The sequence below is a fragment of the Phoenix dactylifera genome, chromosome 14, assembly GCF_009389715.1.
Source record: "Phoenix dactylifera cultivar Barhee BC4 chromosome 14, palm_55x_up_171113_PBpolish2nd_filt_p, whole genome shotgun sequence".
NCBI lineage: Eukaryota > Viridiplantae > Streptophyta > Magnoliopsida > Arecales > Arecaceae > Phoenix > Phoenix dactylifera.
In genome coordinates, this window is record NC_052405.1 from 7986246 (window position 1) to 8008809 (window position 22564).

The 22564-nt window shown below is 38.1% G+C and overlaps 2 protein-coding genes across 6 annotated transcripts; one reads left to right on the plus strand and one right to left on the minus strand.

The window, feature by feature from the left end:
• Window positions 1–99: 99 nt before the first annotated feature.
• On the minus strand, window positions 100–9944 carry LOC103707488 (protein disulfide-isomerase-like). The gene is made up of 11 exons (XM_008791996.4): window positions 9583–9944; window positions 8036–8066; window positions 7629–7916; window positions 7341–7529; window positions 7049–7174; window positions 6511–6648; window positions 6299–6418; window positions 5984–6101; window positions 4856–4968; window positions 3483–3691; window positions 100–401 (listed from the first exon to the last, which is right to left on the minus strand). The coding sequence occupies exons 1-10, from the start codon at window positions 9927–9929 to the stop codon at window positions 3488–3490; spliced, it is 1674 nt and encodes a 557-aa protein (XP_008790218.2). The 5' UTR covers window positions 9930–9944; the 3' UTR covers window positions 100–401; window positions 3483–3487.
• A 5861-nt stretch (window positions 9945–15805) lies between these two features.
• Window positions 15806–22320, plus strand: LOC103707485 (GPN-loop GTPase QQT1). 5 transcript variants are annotated; one of them, XR_005514795.1, is made up of 12 exons: window positions 15806–16097; window positions 16946–16990; window positions 17107–17186; window positions 17336–17410; window positions 19112–19215; window positions 19339–19495; window positions 19604–19691; window positions 19983–20055; window positions 20138–20268; window positions 20632–20734; window positions 21529–21602; window positions 21707–22320. XR_005514795.1 is itself a non-coding variant. In XM_039133520.1 (10 exons), exons 1-10 carry the CDS (start codon window positions 16006–16008, stop codon window positions 20669–20671), a joined length of 885 nt encoding a protein of 294 aa, XP_038989448.1. In that variant the 5' UTR covers window positions 15806–16005; the 3' UTR covers window positions 20672–21114. The 5 variants fall into 5 exon arrangements, 1 of the variants encoding a protein (XP_038989448.1); XR_005514794.1 differs by having other exon boundaries at window positions 21529–21597; XR_005514793.1 differs by lacking the exons at window positions 21529–21602; window positions 21707–22320 and adding an exon at window positions 20888–21114.
• Window positions 22321–22564: the final 244 nt, after the last annotated feature.

Sequence of the window (22564 nt, forward strand, 5' to 3'; positions counted from 1 at the left end):
GCGCAAGGGAGAAAGTAAACAATTACGCAAAATAAATGTCTGCCTGACCATTTATTTAAATTTGCCCCTGGGGGGCCAAACGCACAGCAGGAAGGTAGATGGCCTAATCAACATCATAAGCATGTACTATGTTATAGAAAAGTTAAGCTCAGAGTATGTGAATGCCCAATGAAATTTGAGACAAGATGGAAAAACAAAACTAAGGTTTGCAACTATCAAATGACCGAGAAACTCAGTCGTCAAGATAAAACAAGAAGAACATGGATGGAATATCAAATACTAGTAAATCTTCCTCAGATTGATTTGATAGAAAGTTCTCTAAGATGATCCATGATGTTTGTCTGCCCTGTCACTCGGAGGGCACGCATGCTCTCTTCTGTCCACAGGTGATTGTCATATTTCTGCAGAAGAAAAATGACGGTCAAATATCTGGCAGATAGATATCAACAGCAACAGCGTGACTTGTACACCCAGCAAAAGACACCCGGCTGTGGAAATTCAGCATGGGAGGGAATTTTTAAGAAAAAGTTCTGTTAACTGATATTCACAAAGATTCATAGATTTTTAAAACAACAATGTCACATAGTTTCTAACAAAAGGCAGGTCAAAACTTCTGAAAATAGAAGGTTGTAAATAAAGGAACCAAGACAAAACAATAGAGCTATCACCCGATAAAATAATACAACTACTCAAGCTGTTTGCACAAATTTATGGAATCAGTGACAAGTAAAATCACCACAACATTGGACAAAATGCTTCATGACGTAGACGCAAACTCACAAATGCACAACAGAGCATATTGTCTTTTTTCTATATCTAAAGGATCATGACGTATATGATTGTTCCAGTTCCAATCAAGGACTACATTTTCACTACAATAGAACTTTATCAAGTCTTCCATTGGAACTAATGATCAAAGTAACTGTAACTATTATATGTTCTCCAAGCATTGCAGATTTGAGCCCCCTACATTGGTCTGTCCACCTTGCCCTTCTAAATTTGTTGAATGCATACCAGCATTCACATCAGTATTACAGTAGTCTTCAACCACTTTCGTGCTCTTTATTGCCCAACAATATAATCATCTAACAACATCATCAATTTTACTGGGTTGATTTTGCAGTCTGCTTTAGCAGAACCAACATTTTATTTTTCCCAAAACTACAGATTACTTGCCTAAAGCCACCAGTTTACATTCTACCCAATAAAGAGAAATGAGAGGCTTGAGAACTTTGGGTGACAAGTTACAAGCTGACTTTCTTGAACAAACAAAAGGTTCTTCTTGACATTACACAGTCATCTTAATTTCTTGCATACAGTATCTCCAGCATTTTGCCCCTTATAAAAGAAACCTCTAACACAAACCCTAGAACCTAGTAAAACACAATTTCTTTCTCATCCAACATCAGTGGTGGATAATTCTACATATTATTTGAAGCAATTTTTGGACATAAAGATGATGACAAGACAGGTTCAAGATACGTATCATTCGACATTTTCATTTTGCAGGAATGCATGGCTCGATGTTAAAAGGCAGTTTTTATGAGATAATATAGCCCACTGATTGTCATGTCCTCTATGAAACTGAATTGAATTAAACTTAGGAACATTATTCAGTCTCCTTGCACAAGTTACTACGCGAACCGCTCCCTCTAAAATGCTTAAACCACAACCTTCATCATGGAGAATCTACTCCCCAGTCTGCTTGATACATTATCCTCAAAAGGAGGACCATGGTAACAACACTTCATATAACCCCCTCATTTCAGGCTTATTGTTACTACAGTGACCACACTTGCATACAAGTAATCAAAAGTTAACTTCTGTGATTATTTCATGTAGCAAACAGTACAGGTTCTGACTCACTTATTCCTCATGATTTTCCAAACAACAGAAAGATTCACTAAATCATTTAATGAACCTCTAATGACGCATTCAGAATTTCTTCATCCAAAGTTACCAAGAGGTAGATGACCATGGAACGGCCCGAGTTTCCCTAAACCCAAGGAAAAAAAATCGTATGGGCAGGGCCAGAAATGGGCCTGGATGAGAATGAGGCCCATCAGGCTGGAAGAGGCTTTGGTGCGCACCTAATATAGGCTAGCATCAGGCCTGCCATAAAATTTAAGGCTCCTTTGACATTCAGGCTGTATTTGAGTAAACCCTTGTCCCAGCATTGCCCAAGCCCAAGGCTCAAGTATTTTTCAGATACACGCCCAAAGTTCAAGCATGTTTCAGATAATATATTTATGTATATTCTAATATTCTAAACATATATCAGATTTTGCTGGATGGTCAGGATCACCAATATACAAAAATAAAATAAAATAAATCCTATCAAGGCCCTATCCTCTTTCACATAACTTTAAGCAACTTCGTTTACTAGTTTTCCCTTCTAACTTCCTCCACTTCACCAAGCCCTGGCGTAATACGATCCTGTTCTTCCACAGATTAAGGACTTCGGACTCCTTTCCCTATCCTCCTTCACATAACTTTGACCAACTTTTCTCACTAGTTTTCTTTTATCTGACTTCTTTTCACCAAGCCATGCCCAAAATATTATTTCTGGACCTGGCCAAGGTCAAGCAAAACTTGGACCCAGCACTGCCGTGCACATTTCCAGACCTACAGGAAAATCAGTCTTCCTATAAGATCGTATCGGGAATGATTTTCTTACAGCATGTGGACTATATTGAATCTCATTCTATAGTTTTTAACTTAAACTTTTACTAAATTAATAACATACTGACAGAATTGTATAGCTATTGCGAAACTATCAGAGGAAATGTCCAGGAAGTATGCACCGATGATGTAATTACAGTTCCCAAATAATCTTATGAAATAATCCAAGAAAAAGCATAAAATGTAATTTGGAGTTTCATTAAATTCTAATCTCAACGAACACTAGCAGATACATAGTTCAGGCATTAATAACAACAATCCACAGATTAGAGGTACATTCAGGTTATGTTTCCCTTCATAACGAGGCAAATCAATTCAGAAAATTCAAATTAGATCTCCAAAAGGTACTAAACTGACCCTTCTATGTCATGTTTCTTGATTCTTTGCCTCTAGTGGAGATTTGCACCCAGCCACAACCCTCCATAAATGGAGTTGCCCCCCAGTAACAACAACATTATCATGTCACTCCCACATACTAAAACCATAGACCTATTTATCCGCATTGCAGGTTTCCAATCATTTTGAAGTTACAGGAAGAATCTAGTGGCTGCCTGCAGATATTACCAGTTAATGATACTAGTATAGCATCCACTGGCATATTAAAGAACAGGATTTTCACAAATTAGGAATGCCATTGACATTTTCATGGATGATAAGTTCGCAAAGGTATCATAGTAAACAATATTAAAGGGAGGAATATGAGATGCCACCAGTAACGGAGAGAAAGCTGGAAAGGTCAAGTCAAAAACAGTGGTATGCACATATAAGCAATTAGTACAAAATGTTGATATAAAACAAACCTTGATCATAGCTCATCTTTTAGAGACTCGGATTGGACAGTTGTATCTTTCTGAGTAGTCACATCCCTATTTTTCTGTATGAAATCAATGATGTCCTCTTTTGTCCTACCCCCATCGTATTGCACAAGCTTGCCACTTGCCGAAGAGAAATACATAGTTGGAAAACCCTGAACATTGAACTCCTTCGGGACATCATTTACAGTAGCATCCTAAAAAATAGAGATTAAGGAAAAAAGTCAGAATTTAGACAACAATAAAAGACCTCCATTGTCCACCATTAGAAATAAAAGTGAATGCAACATCATAAAAGGAAGAATTAAAAAGAAAAGGTCAGTCCTATTACAAATTGATGGCAGCATAAAATATACAAAAACAAGTGCAAACAGGTGAGTAAAGGAAGTAAAATAATGGAAAAAAAACTCCTATTATATGAGAGATAGCAAATGCACAACCAAATGAACCTATTAAAAGAAAAGGTCTAATAACACAATTTCAGACATTGGATGTTAGCTGCTCTCTGAAGTGTCAAGCTGGCATAAAGGAGTTGCACACATAAAGAAGTCTCAACAAGGGCCCTATCTTGTAACATGCTAGAGCCAACAGGTCTAGAAGCATGCTTCATTTGACCAAGTTGATTCAAACAAAATGAAACAAAGCTTGATACATGTCGTAGCATCATCATAAAAGTATGGAACTGAACCAGAGTTTCAAACTGGACCATAATCATATCACAATCATCAGATTGCACCTTTATATTAGATTTATATTAGATTTATGCATATTAATCTCTCTCTCTCTCTCTCTCTAACACAAACACTCTAACATTGAAAATATGTAAGGAAACAAGTGAATTATTAAAAAGGTAAAAAAAACCTCCAAAGTGATTAACAAAAAGAGATTATATTCATATACCAAAGGCACATAAGATGTCACCCTAAAGCACCATGTGCATCGAATGCTTCAAGGAGCATTAAGATTAGGGACATTGCATGCATGCGTAAGCTGTGAATAGAACAGCACATTTTTTTACAACTCACTTGCAAAAAGTTGTCATTAGCAATTCACCTAGCATATGTTAACAATCATGATCCTCTATCAACATTTAAATACCTAGCATATGCTAACAGAGATGATCCTCAAGGAACATTCAGATGCGTAATATAAATTGTTTTTTTCTTGCAGCAAGTTTAGTCAATCCAATATAACACCACTCCATACAACCTTTATATTGCTAAACTAAAACATAGGCATCAATGCATGCATGCATGAGCCTAGCTTGTCATAAATATTGCTAAACTAAAACAGAGTAACAAAAGAACAGGGGCAAAAGCCCTACTATTATAACAGTGTATCATGGATGAAAGGAAGCTTACCATCTTTGCAATAATAACCTCATCGTCATTTTGGAACGAGACAGCAACTTCTTCTAAAATAGGTGCTAGTTTCTTGCAATGTCCACACCAAGGTGCATAAAATTCAAGCAGAACTGCAGAACAGAAATGAAAATCAGATCAGCAGATTTAAAGAATATCAGCAAGGGGGTAAAGAAAAGGATGCAAGAAAACACAAAAGAAAAGCATGACTTTGACAAAAAAAATTCATATGACCAGAACACTGCATATTTTCTCTAGCCATCTTAAATGGAATAGAATGTCATGAACCTTAACTATTTATACCGTAACACTACATACAATGGATTGTCTCAATGAATACTATCTTTACTTGATATAAAAAGCTTACTCAACTCTCCTGCAAAAAAGCTACAACAGCACAGCACACAAACACACACACACATGCATGCATACATAAATATAAATATAAATATAATTATATTTACATAACAATTTTTTTTATTGCTAATTAACTAGAACTTTGAAAGCCTTTCCTAACAAAAATCATAGTTAAGGACTTGGATGGAAAGAACAGAAGGGCATTCAACTAAGAGGCTGGGGAACAGCACAGCTGAGGGTTCATCGTCTGGTTTCAGCATTGTAAGGGCTAGTGTAGTTTTTATTTCTTTCACCTCTTTAAGTTTTTTGCAAAATTAAGATTCTCTATTTAGTTGTTCTCTGCTTCGTGCTTCATCACAAACTTGATGACGATATGAGGCTGCCAATTTCTTCCATATACCACCTATGATGTATGCAAGCCCAAAAGAGGAGGGGGCGAGAATACTATGAAATACAAAATCAAGGAAAAAAGAAACCAGAAGAGAATGTTCAACAAAAAATCAGATGATTATAATACAACTAATCATACTTGCAACTATGGGATAAACGGGACAAAAGAACTGCTAATTCCAATTTAACTAATAACCAAGGGATGAATATTTTAAAAAAAGAAATCAATAAAATTACATTTTACTGCATTCAAAAGTTATTAAAATGATCGATTTCTTAAAAACTACAAAAGTACATTTTTAAACAGCTCCAGATCTACTAATGAAAAAGAAACAAGAAAAAGGATGTCTTTGGAAAAGGAAATGGATGCAATGAGCCAACCATGTTTCCCAGACTTGAAAACCACATCATGAAGGCTGTCAGCCACAACCACCTTTACAGGTTCATCATTGACCTCAGGAATTGGCTCTGACTTCGTAAATGGCGACAAGCTACCATCCTGCATGCACACGGTCAACTTAGTAAAGCCAGAAATTGATTGCATAATGTTAAATTCTATGAGTGTGTCCATACTACAGGCACAGTGCACAAATCCTTATAGACAAAATGAGTGTTAAGTATAAACTTCATGTTATCACAGTTACAGAATGATATGGACATTATTGCAACTTGTAAGACAAGCAATGAAACCATTACCAGGTAATCCTTCACCCATGTTGCAATTTGATCAGATTCTACATTTGGTTTGAGATATTTCTGGCCATCATTCTCTTGTACGATGATGAGGGGTGCTTGTTCTTCTTTGAGGCCAAAGAACTAAGTATCCAACCAATTGCACATAAAACTATCAGAAAACCACCAAATTATATGAGCGTAAGGGGAAAAAAAGAGGGGGGAGCGAATATAACCTGGAACGCAGATTGGCTGGCATCAAGATCACCAATCAGAAAGCTTATGTTCTTTCCTTTGTAGAGCTCAGCAACTTCATAGTACTTGGACTTAAAAGCTTCAAAATTCTCGCTGCTGAAATTCAAAAAGAGCATGGCCTATCCACCACCAGATTCCAACAGAAAGAACATGTCACATATGAGGGCTAAAATGGAAGCACGATGTAAGATTACAGCACTAAATTATATCAATTTGCAGGAAGGTAATTATCAAGCATTTGCAGATGGTAAGAGTCAAACATGCACCAGAGTGCATTGACTTAGAACTACCACAAAATCCTGAAATAGCAGGTTGAAAGATTCGATTGTAAATAAAGACTGGATATATTGAGTGCATTCATCACAACCAGTTCACTCGTGTCTGTTGATAAAAATTCAACTTTTGATGCACTGACTACAGTAGAGCTTTACAAAAAAAAAAAAAAAACTGCACAAAATTTGTTGCCACTTCAGCTTTCTATTAAACAAATTTACTTTAGAAAAGAAAATAAGTTCTTACTTTGGCATTAGGACTGTTGAAGAATTTTATGAGAAAGGGATGGTTGCTTGGATCTTTATCAAAAGTAACAACCTTAGGCACACTAGCAACTTCAATGAAATTCTCTAAAGCATCCACATGAAAATCCTGCACAAGATAACAATCAAATAGTTTATCAGAAAAACAGTGAGTCAAAGAAAGATGTTTTGCTCTTAGCAACGAGATAAATCAAAACATAAATATGCATGGTGTATATGCCTGTCAGCATATGCAAACAACTGAAAATTTAAAATTAACAAAGAATCAAAGATACCTGGGAATCAACATAAAGTTCATCAAATGGCTTGAATAGCCTAACTATAGGTCCACTGACTGTTAAATCCCCACGTGGAAGGAGCTTAGCATCCAAAGTATGACCAAAATCATAGTCTGATCGCAGTTTCTCAGCTACCACCATAAAATTTTTAAACTCCTCACGGGAATAATCAGGGAACACCCCCACCTATAATAATGTTTAATAAGATTGCAACTCAGCATGAAACACCACGAGAGATAAAAGAGGCAAGCGCAGGAAACTACAATGAGGATATGGATAACTTACAATAACAGTTTTCTTGTCCCCAATGAGAGTACCAGCATCCTCTGATGATTTTATCTCAGCTGAAGCAGGACCAACTTGTTTCTTCAGATATTCAACTATACCTTCAGCCTCCCTTGGACCTTTATATTCTTGGATGTTCTTTCCTTGATTCCTTACAATCTTAAGCGTGGGATAGCCCGTAACCTCATACTTAGAGGCAAGCTCTTTGTTCTTCTCATCATTGGCATCAACTTTAGCAAGAACAACCGGAGGGTCATGCTTACTCAGTATTGATGCAGCCTTCTCATACTGCAAGTACAATACCCCGCCAAAACATCATTAAGAAATTAGTATGCACAGTCTTAATAAACAACGCATGTGCACATAAATTCTTAGTTCACATGGGTGATTTTCAGATAAACCATTACCTCTGGAGCAAGACTTTTGCAATGTCCACACCTGTCACAATAGGGGTTCAGTATATCACAATCAGTAACAGACATATGTGGTATCTATAGAGAATATCACCTTATCTTCCGTACAAAAAGTACATAGCCTAACAAAATAGAATGTGATCTAAAACTTTGGAGAACCAGTTAAAGTTGTAATCGCATCAGTATTAAATTGTACTCATTGAAGATCAATTGCACTATATTTTTTGATTATTGCTTTGTTAATATTCTGAATTTGATGAAAACATCCCGTAAATAATCCTGCTCCTTGTTTGGGAAAAAAAATCCTAAGAAGGCACTAACATCTCGAGAGTCAAATAGAAGGGCAACTTTGACATAAACTTGAAAATAGTTGGTATTAGATTATAAAAACACTATAATACGTGGTGCCATGGTCTAACCATAAATGAGATGCATGTCAAGGATGCTTTTACCATGGAATATATGAAGTTTAGTCTCAATCTCCTTCTAACAAAGAGGTGAATTGAAAATAAACATATTAAAGGTGGAAGCAGAATAGTTGAACTGCAACACCTTTCAAGTTTGCAATGATGACATGGATAAGGGTTGTCATGCGTCACCTTAAACCAAAAATCCACCTTCTGGTGTAGCTCACAGTTTAGGTTCATGCAATCAAGGAGTGACCCTCCAAAATTTCCAATGAGAAAAGGATAGCTTGATGCGTTCATCTCTAACGCATATGTGAGCCAAAGAGTCCAATGAAGCATAATCCCAATTGAAAAATATTATCTCAAGAATGAATTGTATCATGCCAGTGCCCAAAAATGAAGAAAGGCCATTGGCGTGATAACATGATAACATTTATCTCAAGATCCTAAAGAAATCTACTTCCAAGTAATAATCCACAAAAAATAAAATAAAATAAAAACAGTGCTTCAACTACTCATGAATTGGTAACAAAAACCTTATCTCAATAAAATCATACCAGTTTGAGCATAATAAACCGTCATGGAGAAGGTGGATCTATAGATCATCTTAAAGTTCACTATGGAGCCATAGAACATCTTAAAGTTCACTATGGAGCCATAGAACATCTTAAAGTTCAGAACGAATATGCGCCCACAATAAAAGGCATATAAAGGTTTTTAAAGAAAGAAATATTAACAAAAAAGTTCGAAAATATGACCAAAAGAGACACAAATTCAAGAAAAATCATAATTTTGATATGAGAACTCACCAGAAATCAAAAACAAGAAACTTGGGGTGTAAAGATAGAAAAGGATGGATGAACTCCAACATTAAAACAAAGACATAGAAGCAAATATCGTAAAAACTATTAACAATTCTTTTAATAAAATTAAGTAAAAGAGGAACTTCCATCAAAATTGATAAGAGTCCAAAATCGTTAGCGACAAACCAAGATCCATTCCGATACTCCCTAGGAAAGATCCCTGTCTAATCTGAGGCCGATCCAGACAGGGATCTACCATCCAAACCACAAGAATCGGCTTTGCTAAGAGAAGCTTAGTAGATTAAGATAGAGAAAGAGGGGATTTGGTTACCATGGGGCGTAGAACTCGACGACGACGAAGGGGTATTTGGCGACGGTCTCGGAGAAGTTGGAGGCGTCAAGGGTGAGCACAGCCGACTCCTCGACGGCTTCGGCGCCGACCTCCTCCGATCGTGCCGGCGAGAGGGGCGAGAACACAAGTAACGCCAAAAAGGCAGCGCAGATCGAAACCCTAGAAATCGCCATGGGAGTGAGAGACAAGCACCCAAGAATAGTTCTTCCCAATTCTATCTCACAGGTCACAGGATCGAATTGGGGCTTTGAGAGCCCGACGTGAGAGAGACATTTATAGAACGCAGTGCCACCGGAGGAGGCGGAGAGCAAACGCGCCCGTGCCATGCGTCACGCATGTTGATGGAGGCCGCCATAACACGAAACACAAATTACAACAAATGGATAATCGATACGTGGTCATTTTATCTATATTATATGGTTTAGCCTTTGAGTTGACATACGCGTCCGTCGATTCTTTAGCGGACCCCGAGGATTTTCTTGAGATAGAGATGCGAATCGCTAGATTTTTGCATGTCGAGTTACAGGCACCTGTCAAAGAGCGACCGGCAGAGACCAGAGGGGAAACTACGGAAGCATCGTCCACGTGGAAGCATGAGAAGCGGATTTCTTCGATTGTGTACATCTATCTAGGTCTTCTTAGGATTTTAGTTTTTCCCCTTGACCTTTCCGGCGGGCGCAAGACGGTGGCGGCTCTTTGTTGTGAGATTTGCTACGCGGCCCAGGGAACTATTAAAGGAAGGATCACGTCCGACGTGGCACAATATAATTGGATGATCGACGTGGCCCTTGGATTCTAGGCGGCGTCAGGTTTGCATTGCCACGTCGGTTAAACATCTCGGCGACGGCCCTTGGGCTGTGTAGTTGGAGGAGTCGATGGAAGGAGTCAGAATGTTTGGTGCGCGGCGGATCGTATACAAAAAGTCCGTCTGTTTCCACCCCGTGTGCGAGAAAAGGTCGACTCCTCCGATTATTGTCTGTTTTGAGCTGAACGGCAAATCGAATGTTTGTGGTTTGCCGATTGAGGTGAAGATTGGTGCGTTTTCGTACGAATCGAGGAACTAATTCTCCAACTAGAGTATTGAAATGCAACCCGATATATGTATGTACGCATGTACATACGTAGTATTAGTTCGTATAAATCAATAAAATTAGCAATATCCATCGATATGACATAATTCTATCCAACAATATTATTTAATTTTATTTGTAAAATAAATTTTATAATAAATAAAATTCAAAATCAATATTTGAATCCATCATACGAACCAAGATTTCAATTTACATAATTCTGCTTTTCCCTCTTCTTAATATGGTGGATAGGAAGTGTTTAAATCTCCCTCCTTGATCCACGGTACGCATGCTCCCTATCTCTAGAAAATTTCTTGAAGTTTCAAAACCTTTATCATATTCCTTGATTTTCTTGATTAAGAACATGCACCACCGAGGATTCAGGACTTGGATTTGATGTTCTAGCCTTTCAACTTTCTGGAACAGGTGCCCCAAATAATCTCTGTTCCATTTCAAGAGGAAGTTTTAGTCTTCTCAGCAAATTCAACAGTTCTTTATAGTGCCATGCTCTGCACGCCATCTATCGAACACACAACTTCTCAAATGTGAAAGGGAAGTGTCCGTCGCCCAACTTAGAGCTGGCTGACAGGAGTGTGAAGTGATGGTCCGATCCAATTCCTGTAAGAAGACTGACTCTTGCTCCCGGAAATATGTCGACCCAGTCTACAGCGGTCATTGCCCTGTCATTTGTCAAGTATCTCCCAGAGTCTTGCTTCCCCCATCCTATTGTTACACCTGAGAAACCAAGAAAAATCAATCCAGTGCTCCTCATGAAATTTTTGAAACTCCCTACTTTCTTTCTACTATTTGCCCCCCTGTTTATCTGAACCGTCAGCAATCACATTAAAGTCTTCAATGATCATCATGGGCAGGCAGGCCTATGGCAAGTCTTCAAGAACCATATTTGGCATAGTTTCTCCCTCTTGGCCAAAAGTACTCACGTAGATCACCTTAATGATCCATTAATTTACTTCGAGTTATCAGTGGATATGCTACCAAAAGCCTCTTGCTTCTCGGCAGAGGTAAAGTCTATTGATTTTAGTTCCTTGTTCCATGTTACAAAAGTTCTGCCTAAGAGGCCATCCAAAGGTATAGAAAAGCAATTCCACCTGTCATCTATATATCTGTCTACTTTGCTTAAGGATTCGCCCGAGATTCTTCTCTCCAAATTACGGCATAAGTTTGGCTCATGCTTTCTAATGGGTCGTTTGCAATTGTTGATGATTTTAAGATAATATAATCATTGCAAGTGCGGTTGTTGGCTTCGATCGATGACTCTGTGAATTTGTTGGCTGGTTCTGCCACTTCCTCGGCTCTGCTTAGGCTTGGACAGTTCTCTTGGATTCCTCCCAAGGGATCCATACTTGATGGGCCGATCGTCGGTTCTCGCGCTGTTGGAATATTTTCCGGGTCCAAGCCAAGCAGCTGGATACTCCCTTCTTCATGTTACGGGATTTATGCCTTCCATGCACCATGCCGGTTCCAGCGCTGCTCCCCTCGACGATAAGCTCTTTGGGCTCCGGCCTCTATGGGCTGTGGCTTCATCTCGAGTTTGCTCATGGATGGTGGCCCTCTTTCTTTCGTCTCTTTTGGTTTCATGGCGTTCCTCCATGGTGGATTGCCACCATGCCTTCCATGTCTTAGTGGGCTGATTCATCACACTCCTACTCCATGCAAGGAGTACTGCAAAATGCGAGCACCCCATGCACACCTCCAGAAACTCTCTCTCAGTATACATCATCCATCACCTTTGGCGACAGCTGCTCGTTAATTTCCTGCACGCATGTTATGCAACCATTTGCCAGCACCCCTGCATGTCCTACTTCATCATCACCAGCTGCCCCTCTTGACCCGTTCCTTTGCCTAGGTCTGCTTTGCTGCTCCCCAACGGAGGGCTCCTTTGTTTTTTTCATCTCCCGCGGTGCTGTTGGGACTCTAGAAACTACCATCTAAGCTCTACAGCAAAGTTCGTTATTTCAGTATTCGACTCCGTACCGGTGCCACACTAGCACAGTGTCAGTACATAATTCTTTTGGTATATATACCGAGTGCTGGTACGCCATTTATATCAGATACCGGTACTGAACTGATATAGTACAGTATATCTCGTACCGTCCGATTTGAGCCGATACGACGTACCAAGATCCATAGAACTTTAATTGCTCGATACGACTGCAATTCTACCAAGGTCCTCAGTTGTTGGTTCAAACTTCTGGCTTGGATCATGCTGACATTTCTCCTCGATACGACCGCAATTCTACCATAGAGGAAGACATGTTCATATTGAAACACTTGCCACAATATGAAAATAAAAGCTATCTACTGCTTCCTTCCTTTTTCCACCGTATCAGTGGTCAGGTCAACCCAAATGTAGGCTTTAGCATTTTCCTCCCTTGATCGCCTCCTCCGTGCAGTTGTCAATGAACTATGACGCGCTAGTCGTCGCGGTCTGTCCCTCCCATGGTTTCATGGGGAGGTTTGGAAATTGGAGCCACAGGGTTTCCTTTGTACCGAATCAACTCTACCACTAAAAGTTGGGTCTCTAGTGCTCAATTGCCGGGACTTGCCCGGCAACAACCCACACACCTTTAGACTTGCACAATCTCTATCTTCTTCTTTTTCAAATTTGAATAATGTATGCCCAGCTGCAAGCGGAATGACCTTGGAATTCTTTGGATATGGCCATCTCGATTTGTACTCTTTAATGAGGAAGCTTGACCGAAGGCCTTTATACCCAGTAGCTTCCCGATGAGGGAGTTAACCCATCTCCTAGTTGGTCCATGTAATTTTGCATCGGAGAATACAACTGCTTCTGTGAACTTTTCCTAGAGTCGTGCAATCTCTGACTCGATGACCTTCTGTGATGCCTTTTCCCTTGTAATACACCGGCCCAGGACGCACCATGGTCCTCGTTTTATCCTCTTTCTCGGCTATAGGGTTGGGAATGGGCCCGGGCTGCCTCAATTGGGCTGGGCAGACTTCGGGCCAGACTTCAGGCTAGGCCTGAAAAAGTTTAGGCTCAACTAGGCTTGAATGTCAAGGCCATTTATTTTTCAGCCGAGCCTGGGTATGCCATCAGCCAAGCTCGGGCCCGGCCTAAATCCGAGCTCGAGCCCAAACAAAGCCCAAAATAGAGCCCAAATTCCGACCCAAATCAATTTATTTTTATATATTATTATTTAGAGAGAATAATGAGGAAATAAAGGACAAATAAATATGGGTTAGCTAAGAATAATATATCATGTATCATTTATATGTGTTATAGGAGAGAGCCCAATTTTTAACTAGCTCATTTACTTATAAACCAATATTATAAAATATAAATTTCAATCAGGTTCGGGTCGAATCAATTTTTGGCTTTTGGGAGGGGGGAGGGGGAGAGTGGGGTAAATCGGTAAAATTATACAATTGTACAAATAAGAAAATAAAATATTCAAAAATTAAGAATTCTATAATTGGCTATAACCTAGTTTTGGTATAATTGGCTATATAAGATGCAATCCAATCTACTGCACGGTTAGCTTCTCTATAGACATGTAATACTTCAAAAGAAACAAAGTATGTATCATCCACCAACAATCATATAAAAGAGGATGGAAGCGGGTATAGGTAGAAGGTGAATATGAAAACTATCTAATAACTATTACAGAGTCCCTTTTAAATAAATTTGTGAAGCTCTTAATATCTGCATTACATGAGACAATCCTTTCCATACAGCACACAGTTCTACCATTAGAACTATCGTATCAAAAATTCTGACTCCACCTGCAGCTAAAAGAATGCCGCCAAGACTCTTGACCAAGAAGCCTGCTCCACCAAAAATGCACACTACTATCAAAGTTGATCCTAAAGAAATAAGGAGTGGCAACTTCCAAAAGAAAAGAAATTGTATGAGAGGATGCGGAACCTACAATAAAAGAGCCAGAGATCATCCCTATTGTCGTTGAACCCTCTAAAGTAGGCCTGTAGATGAACTCTTAAGCATGAGTGGAAGCTCTAAAAAATATCATTACGGCACTCTGTCTCCTCATTTGAAAAATATATTCACCCCGGCTACCCAAGTATAATAAGCAATATAGCACATCAAAACAGCTTCATGTCTTTTACCACTACTGGAAGTTCACTCTCTAATAATGTGAAGGAATTCATCAATGGACAATGCAGGCATAGCATATGAACCCTAAAAAGGTGCTAGTCTCCATACATATGACACCATTCTGCATTGTAATAGAATATGAATGATTGATTTCTCAATATCTTGGCATAAATCATAATGGTTAGGAATACGAAATCTATAATAATATAAAATCTTTCCATATGAAAATCGATGTCAAACAATTTTCCTTATAAATAAAGCAATTATGTCGGTGACTCCAAATTTCGCATAACAACATCCTCCATCGTTGACTCTGTCATTACCGAAGAATCCATCTGGAGTTGACCGGCGAAGACCCAGCTCCCATTCTACCTCGCTGCTATGCTTTGGTTTTACTGCAGCTCATCTTTTGGAAATTATTATGAAACCCAGGCCCTCATAGGATTTAAAGCTAATAATTTTATGGGTATTTTGCATAGATACCCTTCTAAATATCAAATTTTACATTAATATCTTTCCAAAATTAATATTTGCATGTATACCCTTGTAAAATTTTGTTATTGTACAAATATCCGTAATATAACAGTTGTTCTAATGGTATTAAGAAAAATTATATTTATATTAATTAAAAATAAAATAAATTTTAAAATTATGCTATTGTCTCTATCTTTTTCTTCTATCAGGATCACGATCTATTTGCATGTCTACTTATTAAGAATATTTTAATTATTTTAATTTGAAACCATTAATTTTTTAACTTCGTTAAATAGCATGGGTATATATGCAAAAACAAAATAAAAAAAAAGTAGATGGCAAAATAAATTTGTACGGGGATATATATGTAAATATTAGTTTTTAAAAATATCTTCACACAAAATTTGATATTTAAAAGGGCATAGAAAAATTTAATTTTATTGGGCCGGATCGGCAGAACCCCTGATTGCTACCTTTGGGTTCTGTCATGATTTTTGGGTCAAAAAGGACTCTGAGCCGGCACTCTTAACGCGCCCGACCCACTGCAACGCTGTGGAAACGAGAACAAAACCCATTGAGCGAACTCGTCCCCAGAACACTCTCGCCTTCTTTAGGCCTGCCCTCTTCTCCTCTCCAAAAATACTCCCCAAAATTTTTTTAGGTCACCTCCGAGAACTTCCACTCTTCTTCGTCTTCTTCTCAGTAATTCTTGAACAAAGATTCGATTTTGATTTCCAGTGTCTCGTCGAGGGAGAGAAGAGGATGGTTTTTGGGCAGGTGGTCATCGGACCCCCGGGGTCCGGGAAGACCACTTACTGCAACGGCATGTCACAGTTCCTCAAACTCATCGGCAGGTATTCGATAGCGTAAAAATCTTATCTTGTTGATTAATTTCTGGGGATTGGCCAGTTAAACTACTACTTTATCTGCGGATTTGATTAGTTTCTTGAAATATTAGTTAAGGCTCGTTACTCTTCATGCATATAAAGTTTGGGGGCAATAATAGTAAATTCTTGTAAGGATAGCTGCTGACTTAGGATGCTCGATATTCATGGAGGGTACAAGGTTAGCATCAAATTTTAGTCGTTTGGTTTGGCAAACCATGATTTGCTGTGTATTTTTTTTTATCGTTTTTTCCTTTAAAAAAAAATAATAATTTTTATCCCTCAAGATGAAAGGTATTGCCATGCGAACTCAAATGTATATTGAATTCGGCCACTTTTTCATGCCCAGTGTTTTCTCTATTTGTTTCAGTGTATATGGCGAATGATATTGATGTAGTAATTTGGCATCCTGAAGACAGGCATCCTTATGTGGAATCACTTCTCCAGCTCTTATTTTGTAATGACATGTTTCATAGCAAATATAAGCCTCCATCATCCAAGTTTAGGAGAAGCTATCGATGTCTTTGTGAAGAACAATTGCACTTACAAAGTTGTAGAGCTAAAGAGGGGAGGGTACGAGGGAAGTTTTGACAAGAAATAGTTAGAAGGGATTAAAAACTATTTCCATCCCAGATGACTTAGCCTTGGATGAGATCCAAAGATTAATTGATTTCCATGACCCATAACAAATGACATATCATCATAACCGAATTGGTCACTGTCCATCGTGCTGCATTCTTTGATATGATAGAAGTTTTTTTTTTGGGTATTTGGTGCTCAATGTTCGCCATGTAATGTCAGTAGCCCTATCCCTGCAGGAAAGTTGCTGTTATCAATTTGGATCCAGCAAATGATGCATTGCCGTATCCTTTCCGCCTTTAAATTTTGTTGCATTCAACTTCTATCTAATATATGATGTTGCAAAAAGCAAGTCTTCGTTTAACGAATGCCTGGTGGCTTTTCTTAACAATATATTTAGATATGAATGCACTGTAAATATTGAAGATCTTATAAAACTTAGTGATGTTATGACAGAACATTCTCTTGGTCCAAATGGAGGTAAAAATCTGATGGATTGCTTTCTACTCTAACACAGATAACACAGTTACATCTTCTATACAAGCTATCTACTGATGCATGATTTGTCCATATCATGCTTGATATATAGATAACGTGTTCCTTATATGTTTAACGGTCTGTTTGATTAGGTCTTGTTTATTGCATGGACTACCTGGAGAAAAATATTGACTGGCTAGAGTCCAAATTGAAGCCTCTCCTTAATGGTGAGTATCATAAGGTCTTTTATCACAACCCATTGATTCTCTGTTCTTTCGCAGGATATTTTATGTGGTAAGGCTTTGATGGTTGGCAAGTTTCTCGTTTGGTATGATGAGTTGAGTGCTTATATTGTCATTCCTTTTCCTTTATTATTTCTCTGGTGAGAGTTAAATTTTTGAAAGTGTGTTGCATCATCAAGTACTTCTATCTATCAAATGTAAACATCAAAATTCGTCATCGTTTTTCGAATAAAAAAGTTGTTCCTAAAAATGTTATACAACATGAAATGTGTGCAACATGCAAATCCAGTGACCTAACACTGTCTAGCAAGACTGTTCTCCATGCTGTACATATTTGAAGGCCAACAACAGCAATCCTTAAAATTCGTTTGAAAACAAAGACAAGTTTCTGTGCTTCTATATCTGTAGTCCATGTAATGATGTATAAAACCTACCATCTGAATTTCTTACTGTCTTGGAAAATGCTTGTGGCGCTCTTGTCAAGGTCCCTTCAAGTACTTGTTAAATTTCTCCTTTTGATGTGAACATAGTAATGAGTCAAGAATTACAGTGCCTCTATCTTCTCTCACCATTTTTTCTGATTTCAAATACATACAACTTACCATGAAGCATTATCTGAAGTTTGATCTCCAATGCTCTCCATTTTAGAGGGAGTAAGATCTACAATTTTTGATTCAGGGATGAAAGACCACAGAGAAATTAAGGTGAATTTTGCCTTCCCCCATTCACCTTCCCAGTCTATGTTAATCAAATAAGCAACATAACTACAAAATGATGTTCTTTTCAGTCTATTTCGTGACCTTTATTTAAATGCAAAACTTCTTGCTGCCATGATTACAATAATTTTCTCCTCTTCTTCCCTCTTCTTCCCCCACTCTCCCTATGCCCCTACTTTGAATAAGTTACCTGTGTTTGATCCAAAAAACTGAGCAGCAGTATATCCTTCTTTAACACATAATACTTGGATAAAGACAAGAGAGAATTAAAGGTATATCTGTAATGGAAGATACAGCCCTCACAAGAATTGTTGGAACCTGGATTTCAAGAAGATACCAAATAAAAAGGGGATGGCACTTGTTTTCTGATAATTTAGATAAATTACAAAGAATATATTGGTATTTATAGTACTAAATATGGCCATAAGTTATAAAAATTTGTGCAAATTCTATAATATACAAGGAAAACATGTTTGAGAACTTGTTACAACCTCTAGGAATGGTGAAGGCATGCAGATTGATAGAAATCTGGATACAGTCTTGTGGTATGACCTGACAATTTTGATCTTTGGCATTATTTATTTCTTAGCTGTATCATCATGTTTGTTCTGTGAGACGTAGAAGGATCTAAATACCGTCATATAACATTACTGCACTGCACATTTGTCGGCATAGTATAGGATCCATTTATCATGCAATAGCCCATAAGTCTCTGTAAAGTATTCATGACAGCAATTTGCTATGGAAAAGTTGATAATACCTAGGCTTGGACTTTAAAAAATTCGATCAAACATATTAACTTAATTTCAGCTTGGATTCTGGGCTTCTCATTTTTTGCTCTTCTAAACTCTTCATTAAAATGGAAAAATAAATAATAAGTCATTCTTAAAGAGATGAACTTGTCAGTTAACTAGTGAAGCCAATTGCTTTCAAACTTTAGCATTTCTGACTGCCCTGCTTATTACTACAGATCACTATCTTCTATTTGATTTTCCTGGCCAAGTTGAACTTTTCTTCCTTCATTCAAATGCGAAAAACATTATCACTAAACTTGTCGAGAAGTTGAACCTTCGGGTATGTTATTTATAGCAATGTGGTGGTTCTTATTTGTTTGTGAATGTTCTTTCTGGGCTTATATAACTGAGCTTACATGACAACTTTCTAAGAATATCTATATTTTCGTTTTATGTTATCCAGTTAACTGCTGTTCACCTAGTTGATGCCCATTTATGTTGTGATCCTGGAAAATATGTGAGTGCTCTGCTTCTCTCGCTAACAACAATGTTACATATGGAACTTCCTCACATCAATGTCCTGTCTAAGATCGATCTTATTGAGAGCTATGGGAAACTAGGTATGGTCAAAATCGCAATTATCTTGCTGGTGAATTGTAAGGCACACAACTTTCATGCGAACGGATGTACAATCAGGAGTGGTTGATCTGCTAATACTTTTTTTACAGCTTACAACCTTGAATTCTACACAGATGTTCAAGATTTATCTTATATACAGCACCACCTTGATCAGGATCCTCGTTCAGCCAAATACAGGTGTTTCTTACAGTGAATATGCTGCAGATTTCTGGACACATGACTTCCTTCAGCTACTTTTGCACTAGTCATTATAAGCTTATATTCTCACCATTCTCTAGCATGTGTCAATTTTAAATTTCTCTAAATCTTGCTAGAATGTCCAGGCATCGGTTATGCATATTTTCATTAAATCTTGAAGTGTACAACACTCCATTGTAGATATATATCTGGAAAAATATTAATCAGGTGACTTTAATATATGTTCAGATTTATTTTATTTACTGAGCTGCTTGGTTAAACTGATTGCAGAAAGCTCACCAAAGAGCTCTGTGATGTCATCGAAGATTTCAGCCTGGTTAACTTCACGACCTTGGACATTCAGGCATGTCTGCCTATTCTAATTCCTTTAAAATTTAATTTGTTGATATATTATCCTCACAGTGGACACGTGTTTCACTTTCCAGGACAAGGAAAGTGTCGGGAATCTTGTGAAGCTGATTGATAAAAGCAATGGATATATATTTGCCAGCATACAAGGGAGTGTTGTGGAGTACAGCAAAATTGCAGCTGCACCTCTTGACTGGGACTACTACCGATATCCTTTTTTCTGATTTTCCTCTCTCTCTTTTTTCAATTGCTTAATTTATGCTGTCTTCCTATCAAACAATAAGCAATAAATATTTTTTTGATTTAGTTCTATGAAGCATGCAACAGCATTCTTGAAGACTTAAAAGTTTGATAGTTTTCCTTTATATATAGGCGAATCATCATGACTAAATTAAAACTTGTTTTGTTAGCATTCATTGGAACCTCCTTTTGCCTTTGCATCATCAGATTCACAAGTACCTGAGCGTACATGGTTAAATTCAAGCATGCAAGCACGGGCTACTGGTTGATGTTTTATGACATAGCCTCCTTTCCATTATCTGCCAAACAAGTCCCCTTAACAGGTGATTACGACAGCAGCAGTGCAGGAAAAATATATGAAGGATGATTAGTATTTTCAAAATTGATGGAGAGTGCGTTGTTGATGACCAGCTACCCTTTGCATGCTGCTCGAGGTAGTATAATGTATTATTTTTTTGGTTAATGATCCACAATAAAGCATGCTGTGTGATCGCCTTTTCTCCATTTGGTGGCTCTGATAATAGCATACATTTTCCTCCTTTAATATATAATGATTGAATCCTCTATTTGTCTGTCAAGGCTGGCAGACTTGGTGGCCTCATCATCTTGGTATTGAGCTAGCGTCGGTGCCTTCCTGCACTGTTTGAAGATCTGTAGTGTTGATGCTTTTACTTGTAACACAACACATATACATTATGGAAACTTGAAACACTCCTCGATATTCATATGCACAAAGATTGCTCCTCCATAACATTCTTTTTATTTTGAAAATGATGCAATGGTTATAGCAATGAGGAAATAATGAGTGATGATATTTCTTATCCACTGACAACTGAACTAATTTCAGATTAATTAGAGAATTCTTGCATCAAGAAGTATTCCTAGAGCCAGAGGAAACACGGGGCTCAGTCAGTATTTTTCTTGGAGTTAGGAATTCAATCTCTTGCACTTGCCGTATCATATCTTCTTTTTTCACACTCATATTGTCACAGTGAGACCTTAGTTTCTGGTGCTTGTGAAAATGGATTTATCATAGGAAACGACGTGCCCTCCCCGTTAATAATCACAATACCTGTCCTCGTTGCTGCTGTTTTAGTTTCTGTTTGCTTCACACATACACGTTCGCATAAAATTGTGATTGATTTGCCTAAATCTGTTGAGCGATGATGGTCGCACGTGTCTTGTTAAGATCTTTTTGTGCTGCGCTGGCTGTTATCTTTTTTAGCAGGAGATTGAAATGCATGCAGTAGCAGTTCAGACTTCAGCTCAACCATTCAAAAGTACAAGGGGATATTATGTATGGTACTACTTTCAGTTCGTTTATCTGTTCCCTTTCTTGCCTTCGAAACAATCATAAAGTCATGAAATGTTAACTTATTCCCTTCTTTCCCTCTCTTTATGACCAGCGAAACTTACTCGTGGGGACGGGAGCAGGGTTGGCTATGTACAGGCTGAGGGCATTAGCACTCGACTGATAGGGATAGGGACGGCTCAATCCGAGCTAATCTATCATTTGATAAATGTTCTTCCCAAAATAGATGGTTGGGGTAGCATTGGAAATTGGTTAACCCGAAAGACTGATTTTGGGAATGGAAATTGGAAAGCTGACATACGGTTCCGCGTAAGATCAAGTTGGTGAGCCGTGTGATGGGAAACCTTTTCGCACGGTTCAGAGAGCACTGAAGACGAGTGAGAGGTTCACCACCACATCATTGCAAGGGGAGATCACTTCGCGGATTGGTCTAAAGTTTAACTTTCATATCATCTGGGTTCACTTTTGAATAATTGTGAAGGTTCTGGCTAGGTGACTGCTACAAAACGAAGTGCTTGATTTGCATTCGGCTCATTAGAATTTAGAACGTCCAGCCACTAAGCGCTGCAAGCCTGACTTCTGAGCATTTATAATTTTGCTGCCTATATAGGCCACTGTGATGAAGCAGCTATTACAAATCTTGAAGCTTGTATGCTGGAATTTTGCCTCTTGAGCTTCTTGATATTATGTGTCCACTACCGGTTAAAATTCGTGCTTTTGTAGGACTGGGATATGGAAGAAAGGGTATGCTTTAATTGTTCGAGGGAAACAATATAGGTCATCTCTATATAGCAGATGGGCATGAAATTCAATTCCATGAACTGTATGCAGAACCTTCTGGAGAATATTGGGTCCAAAAATTTATATAAAAGAACCAAATCTGCCATACTGCAATCATGGAGAACAACAGATTTAAAAAAATAAAAAATAAATAAAAAAATCCATTGCTCTA

Excerpts from the sequence above, each read along its gene's own strand:
- LOC103707488 (XM_008791996.4), bottom strand. The coding sequence starts at position 9,929 with ATGGCACGGGCGCGTTTGCTCTCCGCCTCCTCCGGTGGCACTGCGTTC. Across the intron at positions 7,530-7,628 it reads GGGACAAGAAAACTGTTATT|GTGGGGGTGTTCCCTGATTA; the intron begins GTAAGTTATCCA and ends ACATTATTATAG. Across the intron at positions 6,649-7,048 it reads TCAACAGTCCTAATGCCAAA|GCCATGCTCTTTTTGAATTT; the intron begins GTAAGAACTTAT and ends GGTGGTGGATAG.
- LOC103707485 (XM_039133520.1), top strand. The coding sequence starts at position 16,006 with ATGGTTTTTGGGCAGGTGGTCATCGGACCCCCGGGGTCCGGGAAGACC. Across the intron at positions 17,187-17,335 it reads TTCTCTTGGTCCAAATGGAG|GTCTTGTTTATTGCATGGAC; the intron begins GTAAAAATCTGA and ends CTGTTTGATTAG. Across the intron at positions 19,216-19,338 it reads TCGAGAAGTTGAACCTTCGG|TTAACTGCTGTTCACCTAGT; the intron begins GTATGTTATTTA and ends TATGTTATCCAG.